General features: G+C 43.7%; 2 protein-coding genes across 3 annotated transcripts; one reads left to right on the plus strand and one right to left on the minus strand.

Moving 5' to 3' along the window:
* Positions 1 to 794: 794 nt before the first annotated feature.
* mblac2 (metallo-beta-lactamase domain containing 2) lies at positions 795 to 10120 on the minus strand. Its single transcript, XM_088630673.1, has 2 exons — positions 9504 to 10120; positions 795 to 6242 (listed from the first exon to the last, which is right to left on the minus strand). Exons 1-2 carry the CDS (start codon positions 9943 to 9945, stop codon positions 5857 to 5859), a joined length of 828 nt encoding a protein of 275 aa, XP_088486799.1. The 5' UTR covers positions 9946 to 10120; the 3' UTR covers positions 795 to 5856.
* Positions 8661 to 20251, plus strand: polr3g (polymerase (RNA) III (DNA directed) polypeptide G). Of its 2 annotated transcripts, none has more exons than XM_088630675.1 (8): positions 8661 to 9387; positions 14531 to 14657; positions 15997 to 16126; positions 16629 to 16685; positions 17414 to 17470; positions 18531 to 18595; positions 18689 to 18811; positions 19492 to 20251. In XM_088630675.1, the coding sequence occupies exons 2-8, from the start codon at positions 14538 to 14540 to the stop codon at positions 19576 to 19578; spliced, it is 639 nt and encodes a 212-aa protein (XP_088486801.1). In that variant the 5' UTR covers positions 8661 to 9387; positions 14531 to 14537; the 3' UTR covers positions 19579 to 20251. The 2 variants fall into 2 exon arrangements, with proteins under 2 accessions (XP_088486801.1, XP_088486800.1); XM_088630674.1 differs by lacking the exon at positions 8661 to 9387 and adding an exon at positions 10328 to 12577.
* The last annotated feature ends 991 nt before the right edge of the window (positions 20252 to 21242 follow it).

The raw sequence follows: 21242 nt of genomic DNA on the forward strand, positions 1-21242 counted from the left end.
CTGGAAGTGGTGGTGGTTTGCCAGTAAGGAGCCACTCCTCCCTGAACCAAACAAGAAATTACTGCTCAAGAAGGTTGCACTGTGTTATGCTCCTAGTATGCTACTGTTATTTCATACCCCGTTGCCATACTGACAAAAGAGGGTTTGACGTGCCTGGTGTCCTGGCTATATTTCACATCATTTTTTGTTTCTAGATTTCTCCTGTGTAGCTAAACTGGATCGGTCAGCAGACTGTCGCTTCTTCAGCTCGTCTGCCTTGCAACAGGTGCAAAACGAGCTGCCACCCATCAACACCAGGGGGCGCTACACTTCCATGTTTGCCCTCGGCTGCTCGCACGGCTCTCTGGGACTCCTCAACATTACAAGCGCTGTGCAAATCCAAGGTACTTCAACTAGGTACGTACAGTAGGCTCCAAAGGAACAAGTTAAGGTTTATTCCAATGCTGAAAAGAGAAGAAATGAAACACCACGTTTGGGCTCCGGAGCCTTCTTTGGGCATGGAAGACTCGAAGAAGCTGAAGAAGGCTCCACAGCCGAAAACGTGTTTCTTTCCTTCTCTTTTCTGCATGGAATAAACCTTTACTTGTTCCTTCAAACCCAAGGTGCTGTAGTTAATAGCAGCTGTATCAGAAAGAATGAAAGCATACCATTCCTGTTGCTTCTGGTAATTCCTGCTTCTCTGTCACTCTGAATATGAATGAATGCAGTTAACCTTGGTCCCTTTTCTACCCAATGCCCACAATATAATGGGATTATACTTTGGTAGCCACATAAAAAATAACACTGGAGGAACATTTTTCTTATCCTCTTTTATTACAGTGGAATAAAAAGCAGTTCATTTCACAAGTTCAAAATTTCACTCATATCATATGGTATAACCAAGAATCTCCCTATTCCAGAACACGTTTTAGGTTACTGGCTTTCTTTTAATTCACATTTCCCCAAACACATCACACAATTTACAATTCAAGGCCTAATATAATTAACATATTCATATTGTCTCTTCTTGCAATTGAAATGGAAGCACAATGCTTGTTCAGCAGATTATTTTCTCAATCAATATTTCATTTAATGTGCAATTTCTATTGGACATAAAACACAATTCTTGTAAAGTTCACATTATCAGATTTCGGAGCATGTTCCATTGCAACATAGTGTTTAAAATACTCTGTCAACATTCAACTCTCTACCACACATTAGCTTCACTGAACTTTCTGCCATGGAAGAGTATGTGTTTTTTTGTATTGAGATTAATAAATTATTACCTGAATTGAATGTTGGGGAGGTGACAAAGTGTGAACAAAACAAACCTTTATAGACTGCCAATCCTACGATTCAATTGGTTTTATTTTACTTGAATTGGAAATGATGGTCAGTAGTTAGGTAGTGTAGTTGGTAGGTTTTTGCTTTACATGTAGTGTAGGTAACACTTATACGTAAAGCAAAAAAAGAGATATTTCCAGAAGCTATGGCACATGATGATGTAATGCCAGCATTATTGTGGTACAAAGAACACAGCCCTGAAATATGTCTACCATTTCCTGATGCCATTTCCTTAAACAATGATCCTCTAACCAGACATTATAGTTGAGAACAGATTCTCATCTACGGGGATGACCTGGCCAAGAGTTTATTCCAACCAGCAAGGACAATCAATCGATAGAAAAATTACAAAAAGGAAAGAAGAGATGAGAACTGGCTAACAAGAGCAAGTGTGAAGACTGAGCAGCCAGTCGCATAGTCCAGGTCTGGAGTACGTGTCTGCATTTTCAGAACTGCCATATTTAGTGGACCAGACCAAGTGTCTACTTGTTAAAGCTGGACTGCGAGTGAAGGAAAGGCTGAAACAAAGCCCAACCCAACCCAGTGGCAGAAAATGTCTTGGGTGTTGGGTTTCCTCGTCTCTCTGATGTCTGATAGGTTGTGGCAACACCTGACCACAGGAACCCATCAACGCTTGTACAAATTCCAAGCTTTCTGTGTTTTGTAAGGTTAAGTAATGGAAAATGTTAAATGCAGAGAGAAGGGAACTTGGCCAAATGCCACTGAAGCTCAAGTGTGGTAGGAAAACCTCCGATTAAAGATGTAGGAGAAAGCAAAGCCGCTACTTGTCTTTGCAACTATTTGAGTTGCATTGAACTTTCGACCAGTAAAATGCCAATTCAGTATCAAGCCACAGTCATGTTAAAATGTTAACATATCCTCAATACAATAACCTAAATAATACAATTTCATTCATTCAATGCCCACTTGCTATACGTCTACCTTAACCAACCAGTTTTCAAATTTAAGAGCTTAATTTAAATAAGCATGGTTCTACTTACAACACCTGCTTGGTATCGGGCAATGACAATTAACAAATTACAATTTAAATAGCCGTTTCACATTACACAGAATGTTAAATGTTTGGTTTTAAGACAGGCTTTATAGCTCATAACCTCAGAAATTTTAGAGCACAAAACTAAGCCTGCGACATAAAAATATTTTAAAATACTATATATATTCATAAAACCATACAGGAGGCAGCTGTCTTTCAGACAGAGAAAGCATTGGTTTCTTTTAAGCAAGCTACAGTACATCACATTTGAAAGGATACTGTGCAAATTGATTTCTTCAATAAGAGAAACTTTCATTAGCAGACTCAGGCAAAAGTACAACAAAAGAATAGCTGGGATAAAACCTCCCATTTCTTTCAAAAAGATACTGTAGAACTGGCTTCTGGCACCAGATTCCTCCCCCTCCCCAATTTTCCTGTTTTTTTCCAACATCTGTCACCTTGTCCTATTTTTGTTCTATTCTCCAATAATTTTCTCTGACCCATGTGTGGGAGAATAGCCCACACAATGAGAAGTTAGCTGTAAAATAGCCATAGTTGAAGGGGAAAATACTTTCCCGTCTTGTTTTTTTTTTTAAATGTATATACTGATATTAGTTATGATCATGACATATAGTTTCACACAACACAGACATTGTTTTGTTCATACTGCATGTTTCCTGTACCTGTGCTGGCTGCTCAGAAAGTGGCAGGTGATCATACAGTATGTGCAGAGCTGTGTTAACCGAGTCGTGTAATGAAGATTACGCTGTTACTCTGCAGAATTCCTTTGTGCTGGGTTTATTCCAGGACTTTGCTGCTCAGAGCATAGCATGGTTGAGCACTAAGGGCAAAACTGGGCTTATACCCGGCCTTTGCTTCTTGTCTAAGCCATGAAAGTGTCACCAATTTACTGCTGCTCGTTCATAGCCCTCAAACTACAAAAAACGTCATCCCCGCTACAGCATGTACATCTGTGTTCCTGGAGACTGGTCAGGTGTGTGAACCAGTGTCCTGATACAAGAGAATGGGCAGGTTGCATGGTTTGAGAATCTGTTCCTCAACCTTGCTCAAGACAAGGTAAGAAGTTGTTAGCCCTTAATCCTCAATCATGTTCTATGAAACAAATACACTGAGATAAAACCACTAGTGTTGTCGTTTCCTGTTAATTATATTACACTGTGAATTGATGAATACTAAAGTCATTTTTTTAAAGTGATATGATGATGTTACTAGGACTTGTAATGGTCCTCTTTTGAAAATAATACCCCAAAATAGACTGGACAAAACAATAGATTTGCACACTTTCTAATTTAAAATCTCTTTTTTTTTTCCATTTAGAATCTCAGATTATTTTTGTGATGCATTTGGAAAAGCCCACTGTGGGTTTATGGTGCGTCTGTCCACAATAACAAACCCCACCACCGCACACGGGGGAGAGTGAGGAAAATTAGGCGGACTCCCCCACCCCGCCCTCCATCCAGCTTTATATGATGTCACATACGACACTACTGCCTACTGGAGAATCAGTGTTGATTGGAGGTCGCCTACAGGACTGCATGTCTGTACGAACCCAGAAGGCCACATAAGTCGCCAAGAGCCAAAAGTGCCCTGGCCAAGTAACCCCACCTTCCCCTTGGTGGTGCTCAGCAGAGCCAGTAGTGTGCTGAAACTCTGTCGGGCTTGAACCCGTGTTCAAAGAGCAGCACCTGCCCTAGGGCAAGAGCCTTTACCAGCTGAGCCTCTCAACTGGCCACAATGCATGTAAGTATATTTAGAAGTCCGCATAAAAACTGGCTTTGGTCAAAGCTCAAGAAAGGTATTTTCGTAACACCAAGATGGTGACTCAGAAAGTTAAATTCAGACGATTGTTGAGAGAAGTGTCAGCACAAAAACAAGGTGGCCGGTAAGAATAAATGTGATTTTGCAACTAATGCTCACAAACATGCATGATCTTTGCATGTTACTGAATTCCAGATCTGAAAAAACAAATATTGCAATGCTCAAACTGTCCTCTGCTGTATAATTAAGTGTGTGACAGTCTTCTTGACACATCTCAGAAGCTAAGTGAGCCTGGGCCAGGTCAGTATGGGCATGCCCTCTAAAAGAAAAACAGCTGCTCTAAGAGATGTTAGAAGACCAGTAGGTGGTGCCGATTCCTCTGGACCTGAATTCTCAAACCGGTTCCTCAGTTTGGGGGGACACCGTGCTATAGGAGATGGTGTTGTTTGAATTAAACAATTAAACTGACGTTCAGACTACACAGTCACTACAGATCCCATAGCACTGCTTGAGAGAAGGAGTCCTTCCTAAACTCCACGCTGAGTTTACACAACATGTCCTCCTTAAGTCAATTCTCTCATTAGTAAAGTACTGTGGGATTCTTTGGAATGGTTAGAAATACTGTTTTAATGTTTTAAAGTAATCTACTAAAAATCAGTGCCTTCTTATGAGAAGAACTAAAAATTCCCTTTAACTAACCTACATTCAAAAACAAGAAGGGTGAAGCTCTACTTTAAGTGGAAAAAAGGCAAAAGTAAGCTCAGGGGTCAGGTGTCCAAGTGTCCAAGTTTACCCCCATCACAGCACAGGACAGGTTTTCTAGCAACTATGACCACCTGCCTTCTCACGTCATCCAGGGAAACACAAGTTAAGTTGAAGTTAAACACTCAAAATTTGAAACTCAGCATCAAGATTGCACAGAGATACAAAACAGAAAGAATCTGAAAGAATCATTCTTAACTGAATAAAATTGGGTTGGTAAACCACCCTGAATTGCCACTAAGCCAGTCAAAAGCCTACAAGTGCTTTAAAAAAGTCCTTGTCTTTGCTTATGATACTGTGATACGAGTGGCAGCATGCTGGAGCAGTGGACTGTGCCCTCACTTCACAGCTCCAAGGCCCTGGGTTCAAATCTGGCTTTGCATGAGTGAACAGTCCACCTGTGGGGCCAGTTGTCATGTTCTCTGAACACTTTCCTCTCCACCCCCTAGTAAACATCCTGCCCAGGTAAATTATCATCTCTAAACTGCCCCATGTGTATGAACGTGAGCCCAGAGGCACACCAGGGTCCTGTCCAGCGTCACGGAGCTCTGGACACACAGCGGCCACGGAGACCAGATGATGGACACATCAGTGGGATCATTCCATCTTCCACAACAGCAAACCAGCATCCGCCAAAATAAAAACCTTCTTCTCCATGTCTCACGTCAAGACAAAATTCCCAGCAAATGATATGTGCTCCGCCACTCCTCGTTTCATGCTTTGGAAAGCTACAGAAAAAAATGCAAACGTGCTTCAAGTATGTTTCTTTGTACCTCGAGGCTTAAAGCTATACACTCATCCATGTGCAAACCCAAATCATTGCATTTGCAACACGCACACATTCAAGAATCAAAACTAGTGCAATAATTACCATTTCAAAGTCAAAATCAGTGCAATTGCAGTACTGGGCTAAATTTTACTAACACATTTCATCAATTGAGACAGTTAGCATAAACAAAATACTGTAAACGTATAAAGCAGCCGTTTGCCTTTCCCAGTCAACACCCGTGTCTAGAATTGCAGGCACGGAGAACGAGGCTTGCGACGGACTTCAGGGCACACATGGAAAACCGGTGGCACCCTCCCGCGCTGGCGATGTAGCTGGAGGCGATGCGGTACAGCCGCTCGGCCCCAAAGGTGTTGAAGTGGCCAGGCAGCACCTGCTCCACGTGGCCCCCGTCCACCAGCTCGACCAGCCGCTCGCAGCTGGAGACGTAGTCGCCGACCCTGCTGTACGGCAGCCAGTCGATCATGGAGCCGTCGTACACCACGTCCCCGCTGAAGAGCATCTTGCGGTCCCTGTCGTGCAGGCAGATGCTGCCTCTGGAGTGGCCGGGCATGTGCAGCACCGACAGCTGCCTGTCGCCCAGGTTAATGACGTCTCCTGAGGAAACAGCAAGAGCACCTTCTTCAAGGAGAACTGCAGTCCCACTTTCTCAGACCTCTAGAACAACACGGAGCCGTGGTAGCGCAGACGGCAAGGGTGTCTAGCTCCTGACCGGAAGGTCCCGGGTTCAATCCCAGGTAGGGTTAAGTGATGTAGCTTGCCCTAATTCCTTCCAGACGGCTCCCAGGTCCACTCAGCCTGCTTTCCAAGTGAGTACCGGGGTTAATCCTTCCTGGGGAAATCGGTCAGCTGGAGCGTGATGCTGACCACATCACCTCCAGTGTCGGATGGTCAAGAAAAATGGTGGCCCTTGCCTCCCCTTCCCCAATGGGCCTTTATGGCCTGTAAAAGGACCTACCTACCTGTAACAAAATAAATCAATCGACAGTACAGAAGAAAACTCACAAATTTCAAATTAAGCACAAAATCGTGCATTCGGAGTCGCTGTGTTATGGCAGACCCCTGGGAACTTATTCGAGTTCCCAAGAATTGCAACGTGAAGCGGCCCTTCCTGCTCACTAGTCCCTGCCCTGACCAATGCGATGCGATGTACGAGCGAATAAGTACAGGTAGCGCAGCCGACATTTCACCGCAGAATTATTCCAGCGTGATCTGCATGCGGAGCTAACAAGCAGTATTTGTCTGCAAAACTGTCTCGAAGTTGAGAACAATATTTCTATCGGATTAAAAGAGCTGTATGCACAAGCCGGCTTATTTACAACGTAATAGGGCCACATCATCTCACCACAAGTTTTGTTGCCTCGTTGTGAATGGCAGGTCAGGGCACTGCACATACCTGGAAATTTCATGTATTTTGTGATGTCAATTGGAGGTTTTACCAGTTACTGTGTACATCAATGCTGACCCCGAAATATGAAAATAATGTTACAGTGCCCCTTTAATATTACTGGTGGGCTGTGAAACTTCTCACGGACACGCTGGAAGAAAATCCCTGGGAAAGTTTGAGTCATCTCAGAGAAAATGGAGGCTGCTTAAGGCTAGGAACTACGGATGGTTATTCTATGGATAATCAATATCCCTCAGTTTTCCCTATTAGTGTCAATAAAACATGATGTCACTTTTCCTTTCCATCTAAAGCAGGGATATTTTTTCCACATCTCAGGTTCCACAATCTAGTAGAGCAGCCGTAGGCTCTGTCTGTCTTTCTACAGGAGAAGCTATTCCGAGTGGGTCCCAGCCAAGTCACGTATTTCAGATGTGTTAGTTCATTAAGAGAAAAGACTTTTACAGCAACTGCTGCTTTGAAGATGTGCAATACTGATGTCACGGTATCACAGCTGGGCACTTTCCTCATTCACACTCTCTCATGTTGTGAATATAAGGTACAGGAAGAACAGCTTACTATCCACAGTAAAGGATTTCCATTTTCTAGTTGTTATTTTACCAGCTACTTGCATGCAAACTTAATTTTCACTTCCAGTTCATTTTCTTAAAATCCTAATTACTGCCTTCTTGTCCACTTTAATTTCATTTTTGAGGATTTTTAAACACTGCATGTGAAATTAATGAATTAATGTATTTCTGAAGACAGTATGTGGGTTGCAAGGTAGTAGACATCTCAGATTGAACCCTGCTTAGAGTATTTTCAAAATGTCCAAGTCTTTCACTAGTTTTCTGCTTATAATAGATGGGCAGAATGGTCAAGGCATGAGAGACTGACCTCAAGTCTAACGTCTGAATATGTGTAAAGGTTAGCGCATTCTTTCGTGTATCTCCCAAAAGCTTTATAAAAATGTCACTTGTATACAAACCCATGGTCACATTGCAAACTGTACTGGTTTTGACAATGACTCTCGTCATTTTGTACCTTTCCCGTTGTAAGTGAAATAAACTCATGTAGGCTCCCCATATACCAGAAATAATTTCTGATATATATCAGAAATATCAGCGCTTGCAGATTTGTCTCTTTCAGCAGGAACGTCGGTGTCCTGCAGCTGGGTGTGAGAAGAGCTGTGCTGAATCGTGCTGTGCCAACAGTGGGATCACTGAAGTATCAGTGAGAGGACAGAACAAAAGCGCTGCTGTGAAGGTCATGTGCGCAAATATCAGGCCAGAGTCTCCCAGGTCCAGTTACTCTGTTACCGGAACTGGCTGAAATCGATCCACAGCGGCCCGACATCGCCTGTCCCGGTCTGCCCGGACGAGGGACGCCACAGAACTTGCCGGGACACCCCCCAAAACACCCCACTGCCACGGCGCGATCACCTGTTCACTGCGCAATAACCAGCTCCTGGTTAGGAATAATAAAGGCAGACGTGCAGTTATTCCAGTAGTATCTCCCCGTAACCCCAGAGATATAGTTCTCTCAGAGAGTCAAGGATATTTAATTGGGAACGTGTTTTTTTCTGCACCGCCGTGCTTTGACAAACTTTTGGGCTACAGTGTTGCGCGGAACCAGCAGCAGAGCGAAGCGGCCGTTTCAACCCCCCGAGCGCTGCTAGTTGGAGATACAGTATTATTCCCTCTCTGGTGTCTTCAGGGGGGTGGAAGATTGTGACTATAGTGCAGGCAGTCTGTCATCCTTCTTGTAACGAATCAAGGAGGCGGATGAATCTGTAGAGATGCAGTTCATCGGATTTGGGACCGATTACGCTCCTTAACGCAATTTTCTCATTGCTCGTCTAGAATAGCAGTGTGTGGTACAGGAGTACTTCGGACCCGGTACCAATGCTTTTATTTGCTTCATTGGCTATGAGCCCTAAACGTCCAAATCAATCGGAAAGGCACAGATCGCATAAATACACCGAGCGCAAGATTGTGTTCTGGATATCTTTTCCGTTTACAAAAAATACCCCCAAGCAACAACGTTAATGAAATAGTTTATTAGAGATATAACGCCGCACGTCTGTGGAAACCTATGTTTAGTTTTTGATAATACTCAAGCTCGTCTTCTCGATGCGACACCGGAAAAACGAGAGCGCAGCCTGCGCCCTCCCCCACCTTCCTCGCCGTATGGCGTCTTTAAAGCTCACTCCGTCGGGCCGAGAGACGCTGAACGTACCTCCAGCAGGGCGACAGATTAGCCCTGCTAATGCGAGACGGCCTCTGTGTAACTCTGCTGTTAATTAAGCAGATGCCACGGGTATTTTTCGCCACTTGTTGAAAACCGGTGTCCGGAACGGTAAGGCATTAGTTTACCTTATCATAACGCGCAATATGACCACGCACCGCACCGTCGCCGTCCCTTTCACGCACAAGCGGCTCTGGTGCATGCCTATATGTGCTAGAGATATTCACCTTCTTGCAGTACGCGAGTGGGTCGCACAGCCTGCACTCTGAACTCGCTGGCCCGCCAGCCGGGTGTCGGAGCCCGGACGATCTCGCCGTCCGACAGCCAGGTCACCATCTCAAAGTTATCCCCCGTGGCGAGCGCGTCGGCCTCGGCTCTGTGAACCCCCACCTGGCGAAACTGGTGCAGCCCGCCCGAGTGGTCAAAGTGGACGTGGGTCCCGATCGCCAGCGGGGGGTTCTTCCGGCCGGACTCCTCGCCCAGCAGCCCCTTGGCGCGCAGGTAGTCCGGCAGGCTCCTGAGGCCCAGGCCGGCGTCGATCACCACGTCCTGGTGCGACCCGCGGACCAGCCAGATGTTCGCTCTGTTGCCCGACTCGTAGAACCTCTCCTGGATCCAAAACACGCCGTCGCCCAGGCACTTGTGAGCGTACCACTCCGTCGCAGACATCCCGACACCCGCCTCCCACCCACGCGTAATAAAATAAAGACACCGAGCTGTCAGGGACGTGGAGCCCCGAATCCAGACTCGGTCCGGTCCGGTCCGGTCCGGTGAGGAGGCGCAATGCAAACCAGAGTTGGTTTGTGCAGAACAGGAGGAGACCGCGACAGGCGCTCGCCCTGCAGGGAGAAAAAGCAGCTGAGTGGATAAACAAGGTCCGAGGGGCTCGTGATTGGCTCGGACCTGCGACTGCGCCCCTCCGACACGCTCCGGCCACACCCGGCGGCTTAAAGGCGCAGCCCTCTCCTGCTCGGTGCGGACTGCTGTCCCTGAACCAAAACCAGCCGGGCTCCCGCCTCCTCGGTGTTGGCTTTGCGGAGGTTTCCTACTTTCAGGACCTCTGAAACGCCTGTAGCAGGGGAATCGGGGCAACCTCATTTTCACGGCCCATCCCGGCCGCTGAGAATTTTTTTTTCTTTCACCGCATCAGTCTCCTGTTTGGCGCTGAGCTCGTACGCTGAGACCGGGGTGACATCGGCTCCCGTCCAGCCCTGAACGGCACTGACAGACGGGAATATAGTTGCGCTTTTGTTTCTAGTTGGTGTGAACGAGAAGCCCGATAATATCATTCTTTCCAGAAGACATGTAGTAGTAATACACAGCATATAATGGCATATGACCGATAAGGAGAATATATGTCCTGTAGTCAGAGGGCAATGAAAATGAAATGTTAATAAATTGAGTTATAGTGAAGACCCGCTCATTTCCTATCAAAGACCTTGTAAAAGTTGCTGATTGTATTTGAAAGGGAGGTGGGTCGCTCGAGAATAAATACCGAATGTAACGTAGAAAAAACAGGCTCGCACTCGGCTTCTGAGCTCCACGACACATTGCGAACCTGCTAAAAATATTATTATTATTATTATTATTATTATTATTATTATTATTATTATTATGGGGCCATGCTTAAAAACAATATTAAATTATGTTGCACATGCATTGTATTGTTTCGCAATGTTTTAGGGCTATTTTCTTCAAGTTCTTTAAACGCGTGGTTTATTATCTGAAGTGTTTATGTCACGCCGGTGTTTTTTCCCCTTAGTTTCAAGTAGATTTCTAGGTGAAAAATGTTTTACCGTATTAATGATGACTATTTCGTTAGTTTTAGTTCACTAATCTGGGTAGGTTTTCATACAGAGAAGTGTTTATCACCCGTCTCCGAATTAACAAAAGTTAATCTCTTTAAATTCTGCCGAGCAAGGGAAACGCAGTACTAAGGAATCTCTTCACAAGGCACCTGTGGCCTCTCAGCTATGTGTTTCAATACACTGGCAAAATCTGACTTTTTTCATCCTCAGACTGGTAAAGTAACGTGCTAATTGCCCTTACTATGAATACAACTTACCTATGGGGCGTTTACGTGACACCCCGGTATTCACACTCTGTGTACTGATTTAGGTCTACCGTTTTATTTCTTTGCTTGACTCCAGCATTGCTTGTCCAGCTTCTGCTACTGTAGCTGCACTGCCATGGTATTACATTTATTTACCTGCCCCGAGAGGCTATACGAAAGGATCCGTTTTAATCTTGAACAGAGAAACGTTCAAAGCAGGAGGCTATTCGACCCACCTAGTATTGAGAACTTGATTCCAGTATTCACAATTCCCCGATGCACTGACAAAGACGGGAACCATTGATCAAAATCAACAGCAAAACACCAGTGCAAATTAAGTGCGTCTATGGGAGGGGATTTAAATCTAATTACAGGGGGGAATATTTACAGAAAGGGCTGTGGGGTCTGGAATAAGCCGCCCAGTCATGTTGCCAGAGCCGACAACCTGACTTCCTTAGCGAAAAGGGTGGACCTTTGTATCAATTACTTACGAGCAACCGAGCTTGTCATCAGAAAGGCCGAGTCGCCTCCTCCAGGCTGTAACCCGTCTTATTTTCTTACCTGCATGCTCCAGCACGAGTGCTCTCTGCACGTACACTTAAAAAATAAATAAATTAAATGTATAGATAAGGGCGTCGGGTAAATTATGCATTTGTTCATGATGACGAACGGCTTACTCCCGGGAAAGTCGCGGCAGACCGGAGCCATCCCGGCAGTAAAAGGACTCCGAGTGGCCATACAGTATATCCATCGTGCACCGGCGCACACAGACACTCGAGGACAACTGGGAGACGCAAATTAACCCTATCAGCATGCCCACGGAAGGTGAGAGGAGGTCAGGTCCCCGGTGCAAACTCCACGCCAGACCAACAGCTGTCAGACAGCAGCGCCAGCTGCGAGAGCACTACCCTACCCTAATCCCTCGCACCAGGTTTTTGTGATCACAAGTAAAGAAAAAAAAGTCCGACTTTGATTTTAAATTTAAAAAATCATTAATAATCTTTGTGTGGTGCCGGGTCGGGTTCTCCACTGTAGCGCTTTCATGCCTCGTGTTCGGTGAGCTACCACGCTACACTTCGCTGACAGGGCTGGAAATGTCCCAGGATTGTAGGAGCAGGTATCGATCGCTGTTTCAGAAGGCGTGCTGAGCCTGACTGGCAACTGGCTTCTCAGACCTCCTTTGAAAATGCCTGAAGAATATCCGCTGCTGGCGAGGGGAAAAGACTAAATATCCCAATTATTACTTTGGTAGGTAGCGCCGCAGATCAGTGTTTTTACTCATTACGGTTAATGTCAGCTTTAATAGTATTTTGAATTCAATGCTTTTAATTTAACTGAACAGTTACAGACACGTTTGGCTATTCGTATACGCCCATATCACAAAAAAATCATTGTTCATTAGATGAGAAGATTTCTAAGTCAGCCTCCACTCCACTTTGTCGATTTTCTGGAATTTTCACGAAATGCTTTTGCTGTATAATATTATGAAAGGCTGTTTTTTTAAGCGTAAATTTGGTTAAATTAACGAGCGCAGTCTGTCACTGCTGATAAACAGTTTAAGGATCTTAGAACACCTTCTAACTGGAGTCTAGGCACACCACACCTCTTGTAGCCGCTGTACAATCTGAGTTTGCGGCATATCAGTGATCTGAGCAATATTTCTCTCCTATTAGTTGTAAACATGTACCGTAGCCTGGACAGTGAAACAAACATTGATCTAATCTTAGAGGACAGATTTTCAGCAGAAACAGCTTTCGCAGGTACTGGTTTTCCTTAAGTGCTCATATTAATTGGTTATTCCTAAAATGTGTCTATATTAAAGATCATGGTGGTCTCTATAATATGCTGAATCATGGTGTTATGTGAATTTGTGAGCTTTATGATCAGAGAAGGACCACTTTAAAATGTTACTTTGCATTTAGTTTAGTCAAATTAAAAGTGCTAGTAACGTTTTTTTATAGACATAACTGTGAAACATAACTGTATGAAATGTAGTAGGAATTAAAGGGTATACAGGTTGTGGTTTATTTGGGTCATATTTTAGGCTTGCTCTGCAATATGAAATGAAAACTTAGATGTTAGCCTGTTGGCCATGGCCTGTTACAATTTCATGATCGGGTTGGTCAGGACTTGTGGTGAAGTTTCTGGTCCAGGATCACCATGGGCTTCAGCATTCACCTTTAGAGACTTTTTGCAGTGAAACATTAAAGTATAACAAATAATATTGTAGTAAAGGTTTAGACATACAGTATAACTTTAAGCATATCACCGTTTTTTTTTACATTTATCAGAAAAGCAGTGGGTCAAATGGAAAATCAAAATGACAGCTGAATTTGACTTGTTCTACAAGTTTCTGATTGGCTGCTGCATTTTTCTTACTTCCCTGTTACTGAGAAAGGGATCCTACATATCTTTCACATTTCAACCGTCTTTTTACAAATGGATATCGTTGAGGACTAATTCTATAGCTGTGTATCTCCATCGTACACATTTCACTGATTGAAACACTTGGTCTGTCTGGATTCAGGCATGTTGTAGCGATTTGCTTCGTGGCTGCAGCTTCAAGGGTTATTCTTGGTTGGACTGCACAGCCTTCCTTCTAACACAGAATCGCTGGGGTACAAGCCAAGACCACACTGGGACACCAATAGCCGTCAGGAGTGACGGGTTTACCTTGGTCTTCCAAGGGGCTCAGCTGGTTGAGATGCTTGCCCATGCGCAGGCTGGGTTCTGTGATCACGGGTTCAAGCCTGGGTCGTGCAATAAGCTGCCTGTAACTTGAATTTCCTAAGCAGCAGCGTGGTGTTGGCCGTGATCAGTGTGGGCTTGTCTCTCAGGGCCCTCTGGTTTGCTGATAGAACTGCATGCAGAGACGCACCTTTTCTCCGTCCAGCACTGACCCCCCCTGCAGGGGGTAGCTTTGTCTTTCAGAAACCCTGCCGTAACCACAGGCCTGCAGAACGCCTGCAGTGGGAGGCTGTGTCAGTGTGGTGTTATCTGCCAGGGAGGCAGGAGAGCTTACGTCCACGCCGAAAAGCAGAACGAAGCGGCCAAGCCACCCTCAGTGCTCAGTACTCCTCATCCAGTACGAGGACAGAGTTCGACACTCCGTGGGGGGAGAGGAAAATTGGGCAACTGGGGATAACGCCGGTATGTTCACGGGCGGAGACTCGTCCCAGCTAAGCGGCGCCTCTGTTGCAGGGTGAAGATGGCGGGAAGAGGCCGTGGACGGGGTCTGGCCGCCTTAACTTTCAATATCGAAGCCCTCGGCCTCACCCGAGGGGAAGCGCTACCAGAGACCTCGTTCAGGCCGAAGCCCCTGTTCCCGGTGAGTAGCACGTCCTGGAACCCGGGGCTGCGCTTCTCTCGAAAAACCTCGAACGGCGAGCAGCATGTGCTCTTAGAGGAGCAGCTTATCATGGCCATGAACTGTGCTAACACATGCAAAAACCACCAGGCAAGACTGTATCTGCTCTCCGTCAACACCTAACATGTGCAGTACTGAACACAGGGGGAATTACAAACGAGAGGTCATTTAGGCCATCTAACCTCTGTGGGTGCTAGGAGTGAATTGTTTTGAGGATCTCATTCAGCAGTTTCTTGATAGAAGCCAGGATATCAATTTCAACAACATGGCTGGGTAGCGTGTTCCATACTCCTACAACCCTTTGGGTAAAGAGGTGTGCTCTTTTCTCAGATCTAATATCACTTCCCACTTGTGTCCTTAGATTAGTGTTTCACTGTTAATTCAGAGGAAGCACATTAAGTTGACTCTGTCAGTGCCCTAGGGGATTTTGAATACTTGATTCAGGTCCCTTCTCATCTAATTAGTAATAATTAGTAATTATTATTGACATAAATGAGGAAGTGCAGTGGTCTTAATTCAGATCCATGTGGTACTAATATTGCTAATGAAATCAAATTAGAATTGACCTCTTATCTGTATCTTGTGGGTCATCGTCATATTGCGTGGTGAAGCGCTGTCCAATCAGTATGGAAACATTTTCTTCTACGCAATGTTTATGAAAACTCCAGATTTCATTCTAATGCTGCTGTGTTTAGTTACAGAGAAACTAAAGAAGAGTGAGCCAGTGGCATGCATGCCCAGGCCACGCTAACAGCCATCAAACCTGTCTTGTCACAGTCTCAAATGTAAATGACTTTATGTTCCCCATGGGATACTGGATGCATGTAGAACAGACTGCTGCAGCTCCAGCTTCAAGCCGAAGGGCTGATGATTGCACAGTTTCAACAGAAGCCATCAAGCTCTGTTTTACTTAAGTTCATTTGAGAATATACTCTTCTTCCCTCCGGACTCATGTTTGGAAGATGTCAAGGCTAATTTGGGGCATCCTTCTGTTTCCCCCGGCTTTGCTCCTGAATAATGCTGGGAGGTCATCAAAGCTGTAGGCATACTGTACACGTCTAGCTTACTGTGCAGTTTAGAGTGGTGCACCACCTCAGGCATGTGAAGTGTCTGATTACCATCTTGCGCAACAGAAACATCAGTCAGATAAAAGTACGTCAGTGAACATTGGTGTCTCCTTGCACACTTCTTGGCACATGTGGTTTTGTGGAAGGGGGATGCCGGTGACAAGGTCCAGATTTATTTTTTTTGCCCGTTGTGACCTTGACGGAAAATCCATTGAAATCGTTGCTGGCGACAGGATGTGGACTTCAAGCCAGTGCCCTTGAAAATGGGAGAAGACCAAGATTATATGCTGGCCCTGAAGCAGGAGATGAGGGCTGCAGTGAAACTCCTGCCTTACAACATACCTTTGCCAGCTGAAAAGAAAGGTGAGAGAGAGGAGCTTCACTGAACAGAATGCACTTTTCACATCCTTCAGGTTTCTAATGCTTGTGATTGAAGATTTTACAATTGGAATAAAAAAAATATGGTATATAAGAATCTGGTGCAAAACTTGAGACCTTTATAATAACTGTACTATAGGCAAAGAATGGAATGTACTATTACATTTGCCTTTAGAACAGATGTTCAGTTACTTTTATAGCCTCAAATTACTATACCCCTCCCCATTCACAAAACAAAAATCACATTAAATTGGACGCTAACATGCTTTCTGCACTTACTTAATGAGGTTAATCCATCCTCTTTTGTGGAAATGGGCCAGAGTATAATGAAATAAGGGAAAAGACATACAATGTACAGCGAGGAAGACCATCACAATGGCCCCTCTCTAATGTGTTTTGAAAAGTATTACACTTAACCTGAAGCACTTCCTGCAGTGCATGAAAAGGAGATCGACAAGAAATGCATCACTGTTTTTTTTTGGTTTAGATGTGGAAAAATACACAAAGGAAAGAAACAGAGAAGGGGACAACACCTGGAAACCAGGTATGTGTGTGGACAAGTGGACTGCTGTGTGGAGCTCTGTCATTTGATTAAGTCTATCAGTCTCTCTGAATCTCAAAGCCTATTTAGCAACAGAGTTGTTGTTATTACAGAAAATGCACATTTTACTTGAATGAATATTTTTGATGAGCTTTTAAATCTCTTAAACTTTCAAGTTGGTGCAGTTTAGGTGATGCTCAGCTCTTGGGTCAGAGTTTTACATTTCTGTAATCTCCTAAAGCCTACTCTGATCCTGTCATGGTGTTCTGCACTGAGCTGGATTATCTTTCTGGGCAATTTAAAGAGATTTAAAGAGGGAGTGTTTCATAGTTTTTGTTCAGCTGTGACAGGAGGCTGATTCCCATGTGGGTGACATAAGGGGGTTTTTAGAGGTTGATTCTGGGGAATTACCTGGGACGAATCTAATTCCTCTTGAGCGGCATTTGAGACTGTTACTATGATGGTATTTTTAGTTCCAAAAAAGGGAAGATTATGTCTGCTCTGACTTTTAAATTGACCTCTTCCATTAGCTGTTATTTACAGCCCTTTACTGCAACACCTTCCACCTTTTCTGCATTCTTTTATTTATTTTTTTGCTATTTTACAAGCCAGAACAAATCCTGAAGGAGAAAAGGCACTGGAGTGGTCCATTAGGAGGACTAGCAGAAAAACATGAACCTCCTGCATGCGGTTTTAGGTTACTGAAGAGTCTTGCTGGTTTGAATTTGCAGACTGGCGACGCCTTCCGAAAGAACTAATGCCACAGAGGAAGAAGCAAACAAAACCCAGTAAGTAAAGAGGGAGCTGGGAACGACTATTATTTTTTGAAAAGCTAAATTTAGGACAGGAAGTTAGTTTTGCTTTTTTTCCTCACCCCACACGTGAAACCATCAGCTGCTTTTCAACCATCCAGCTCAAGTTTCTGAAAAGGCAGTGCAGTCAGTGTCATGTCGGCACACAGTGTTAGTTCAAGGTTACGACACTGTTTGGTATACCTCGTTACGGCACAAAGGAGTCTTGACAGCTCACAGGCTCTCTGTTACAGTTCTGTGAAATGCATAACAAATGGCAGATGTGTCCGTACAGTCTTCGCCTATTTTGTGATATAAGACACAGAGCCCTGTCTTGTTTGGTCCACGCCTTGGTTTCACTCTTATACTTGTGCTAAACTGGCAACAGAAGGCATAAAACACACCCTGTTAAAATTGCAGTCCTAGCTCGGGGTCAATGGGATCCATCAGTTTAGAGCTCTGCATCCCTGGACCTGCAAATCTTATAGGAACATCAAGTAGTCAGTGAGGAGAGACCTGGAAAAGATGTTGTAATTTCTACTAATTGAAGGGAATAATTGGGTCCAATTAAGTTGGTTCTAGCTCATCTGGAATATAAACCAGAAGTCCAGGATCAGAGCTTCAGTCCTCTAACTGAATGTACTGTATAGTGCCTCGATGTCCTCCTTCCCCACCACAAACTCTCTGGCTCCCTGGTCCAGAGCCAGGCGAGTCGCCAGGAGAGTTCGGCCAGTCTAGCCTGTTCACTGTGGACGTCTGATAATAATGGCAATGGGATCCCAGTGAGGTGAACCACACAGAACACACCCTTTCACGGCATTCGTTAAGAAACAATCACAATAAAACACCACATGGGCCAGGATCATAGCAGTGTAGTATTAACATTGCTTGGAGGGAACAAAAATGAAAAACATAATCATCTGTATGAGTTCACCCTCTTGGTATCATGGTGGTGCCTTTTCAATTCCTCAAGTATATAAAGGGATTTTATTGGGATGTCCAGCGCTTAAATTTTAAGTATCTTATGCAGAAACTAATATTTATTTGGTATTCCCAGAGGCTAACAAGAAATCTAAGCCAAAAACAAGTGCAGGAAAAGAAGAAATTTTGAGTAAGTTAGAGGTAAGTGTATCTATCGCACACCACCCCAGAGAGATTTACTTCTTGATCGCAGCTCTGTAGGGTGATTACTCATGAGAACTATCATTGGTGCAGGACCTGGAGAAGAAAGATGAAGAAAGGAAATCTGACGAAGAAGAGGCAGAGAAGAAGAAAGAAGAGGAAGAAGAAGAGGAAGGTGTACAGGGAGAGGAGTACGATGAGGAAGAGTTGGAGGAGGTAATGAATATGAAGTGAAAGTCATTTTAAATACTTAGAAATTGTGGTGTCGTGCAAAAAACGTGTTTCTGTTTTCTGGGTAAAAGCTTATTCTCTGGAATGTCTCTCTAGATCCCTGGTTTCATTATCAAAATTTAGTGAGAGTGTATGTACTGCTCAATGAATGAATTGGTTATTTCCACTAAAGTCATATCAAGGGAAGACACAAGATGGTGCTAGTTCCCAAGAATTGTAGTTGCTGCCAAGCTTCAGAAACAAAAAATTCATTACATGAAATTTAATGCTAAATTGGCAGAATTTCTGTGTTCTCTTGCACTTTGTGAATGAGCAGCTTACAAACCAAAAACCAGATCTTAAAAATGGCATTTTTTTTTCTGACAGCACTGTATTTTGTGCTCGTTAGAAGTTGTAAACCATTTTTATCTTAGTGAAATAATAGTAAAACTAAATGACTAAATGACTGTATTAATCTCGCATTTGAGAAACGTTTTAAAATCTCACAGATTTCTTTTTACCCTGTTTAAAGGCAGAGTGAGCAAAAACAAACTCCGAAAATAGCCATGGTGAATGAGCAGGCTCACACACCTGCACTGAAATCAGTGCAAAATCTAAAAAAAAACATTTTGTGTGGGCTCAATAATAGTGCCATTGTTCGATGTCTGATTGTGATCTGTGCACAGGAGAATGACTACATCGCCTCCTACTTCGAAGATGGGGATGATTATGGTGCTGGCAGTGATGACAACATGGATGAAGCCACTTACTAACCTGCTCTGCTCTTAAATTATGTGCCTGTGAAGCATCACACCTGTGTCATGTAAAGGACAGTGTCCTTAAAACTTCATGGGGCAAAGGTTTACAGACAATCCTGTCAGATGCACTTTAAATTATAGTTTTGACTATCTACTTTTAGTTACATACAGTATTTATTATTATGGTGCAATAGGGTCCTGCTGTTATAGCTCAGTATTTATATCCAGATTAGTTTGTTTCAATTTTAGACAGGAAATGTGCCTTTAAAATAGAATTTTATAGAACTTAAATCTATTGCATTTAATGGCAATATAAAAACAGCTGACTGTACAATTGCAAGGTACAGTAGGTCACAGGAGTGTCTAAAAATAGGTGTTTTTAGGGAGAGTTGGACGAGTCTTCATCTTTATGGCATCTAAAGATGTTCATTCATTACCAATTCAGATGATGTAAATTGTTTGAGGGGAGTAAGCTACATCCAACAAAATCTTACGTTGCCTAAAATACATTTGCTCCTCCTGAAAGAACCAGGTCAGAAATGAGAATTCAAAAAAAAAAATGAATTTGTGGTTAAGCTTCATTTATACTTTTGCTTTTCACAAACTTTATGTTGCCTTCAATACTGAAGAGAAAACAATATTTTGCACTGTTCAAGGATATAAGCTTTACTTTGAGAAATAAAGGTCTGTGCGCATCTCAGTCTAGTGTTTTATTGCAGCCACAGCTTATTTCATTGAACCAAGTAGCCATTGTTCATATATATATATAGTGTATCCAGACACCCTTAACAAACACAATCAAAACAATGAAACGACAGAGATTTCAGAATTTATTCTGCTGCTGCCATTCTTGTTCCTTCATCAGAGAAGACGGGTGAGCCAGTTCCAGAGGCGGTCAGGCACGGCCAGGCTGTGACACAGCCGCCACCATGATTCACAGACGAGGTGATGTTCTTTTGAGCACCTGCAGTTCCTGTCCCCAAAAAAAAAATTCTGCACATTTCAGAATTCAGTCTCCTTACAGTATGTAGAAGAAAATGCTTCCACATTGTATGCGTTGTGTGGCGTTTTGCCAGTGACCCAAACCGCACAGCCACTGCAATCATCGTGGTGTTCATCAGGAGAAAAGATGTGTAAAGTTTTAGATTGGCATAGTGGATATCTAGATTTGAATAGTTTCTCTAGCAAGCCTTAACTAACTATACCAGAATTCCCTTTCCCACCAAATGTGACTCTCCCTTCCTTAAGATTTAAGATTCAAGATTTCTTTATTTGCCAAATATAACAAGTGTATTGGAATGCTTTTCCCCGGGCAGCTGTACCCACTAACATTAGAGAGAGAAAAATAGGCACAAATGGCAAACGGACATGGACAAAAAATTTGCTCTGTCGTATCGTAAAACGGCTGATCCAAGTCCAAAAAAGATGAAAAACATAAACACGGAAAGGTAAAAGGGAGTAGGTACATAAGTACGAGTTGACCACGAATCGTCGCCATCTCTGCCGGCGCCGATGTTCGCTTTTATGAGGAGAAGAATGTATTGGCGCTTCTGCCATGTCTTATTGAAGCAAGAAATAGTATACAAGTGGTGCACAGTGACAAGTGCAGGGTTGTTTCTGGGGAGAGTCCAAATGTAACATCTTTCAAAAATGTGATCACAACATTTTCATAATTAAAC

The sequence above is a fragment of the Lepisosteus platostomus genome, chromosome 4, assembly GCF_059453375.1.
Source record: "Lepisosteus platostomus isolate fLepPlt1 chromosome 4, fLepPlt1.hap1, whole genome shotgun sequence".
Taxonomy (NCBI): Eukaryota; Metazoa; Chordata; class Actinopteri; order Semionotiformes; family Lepisosteidae; genus Lepisosteus; species Lepisosteus platostomus.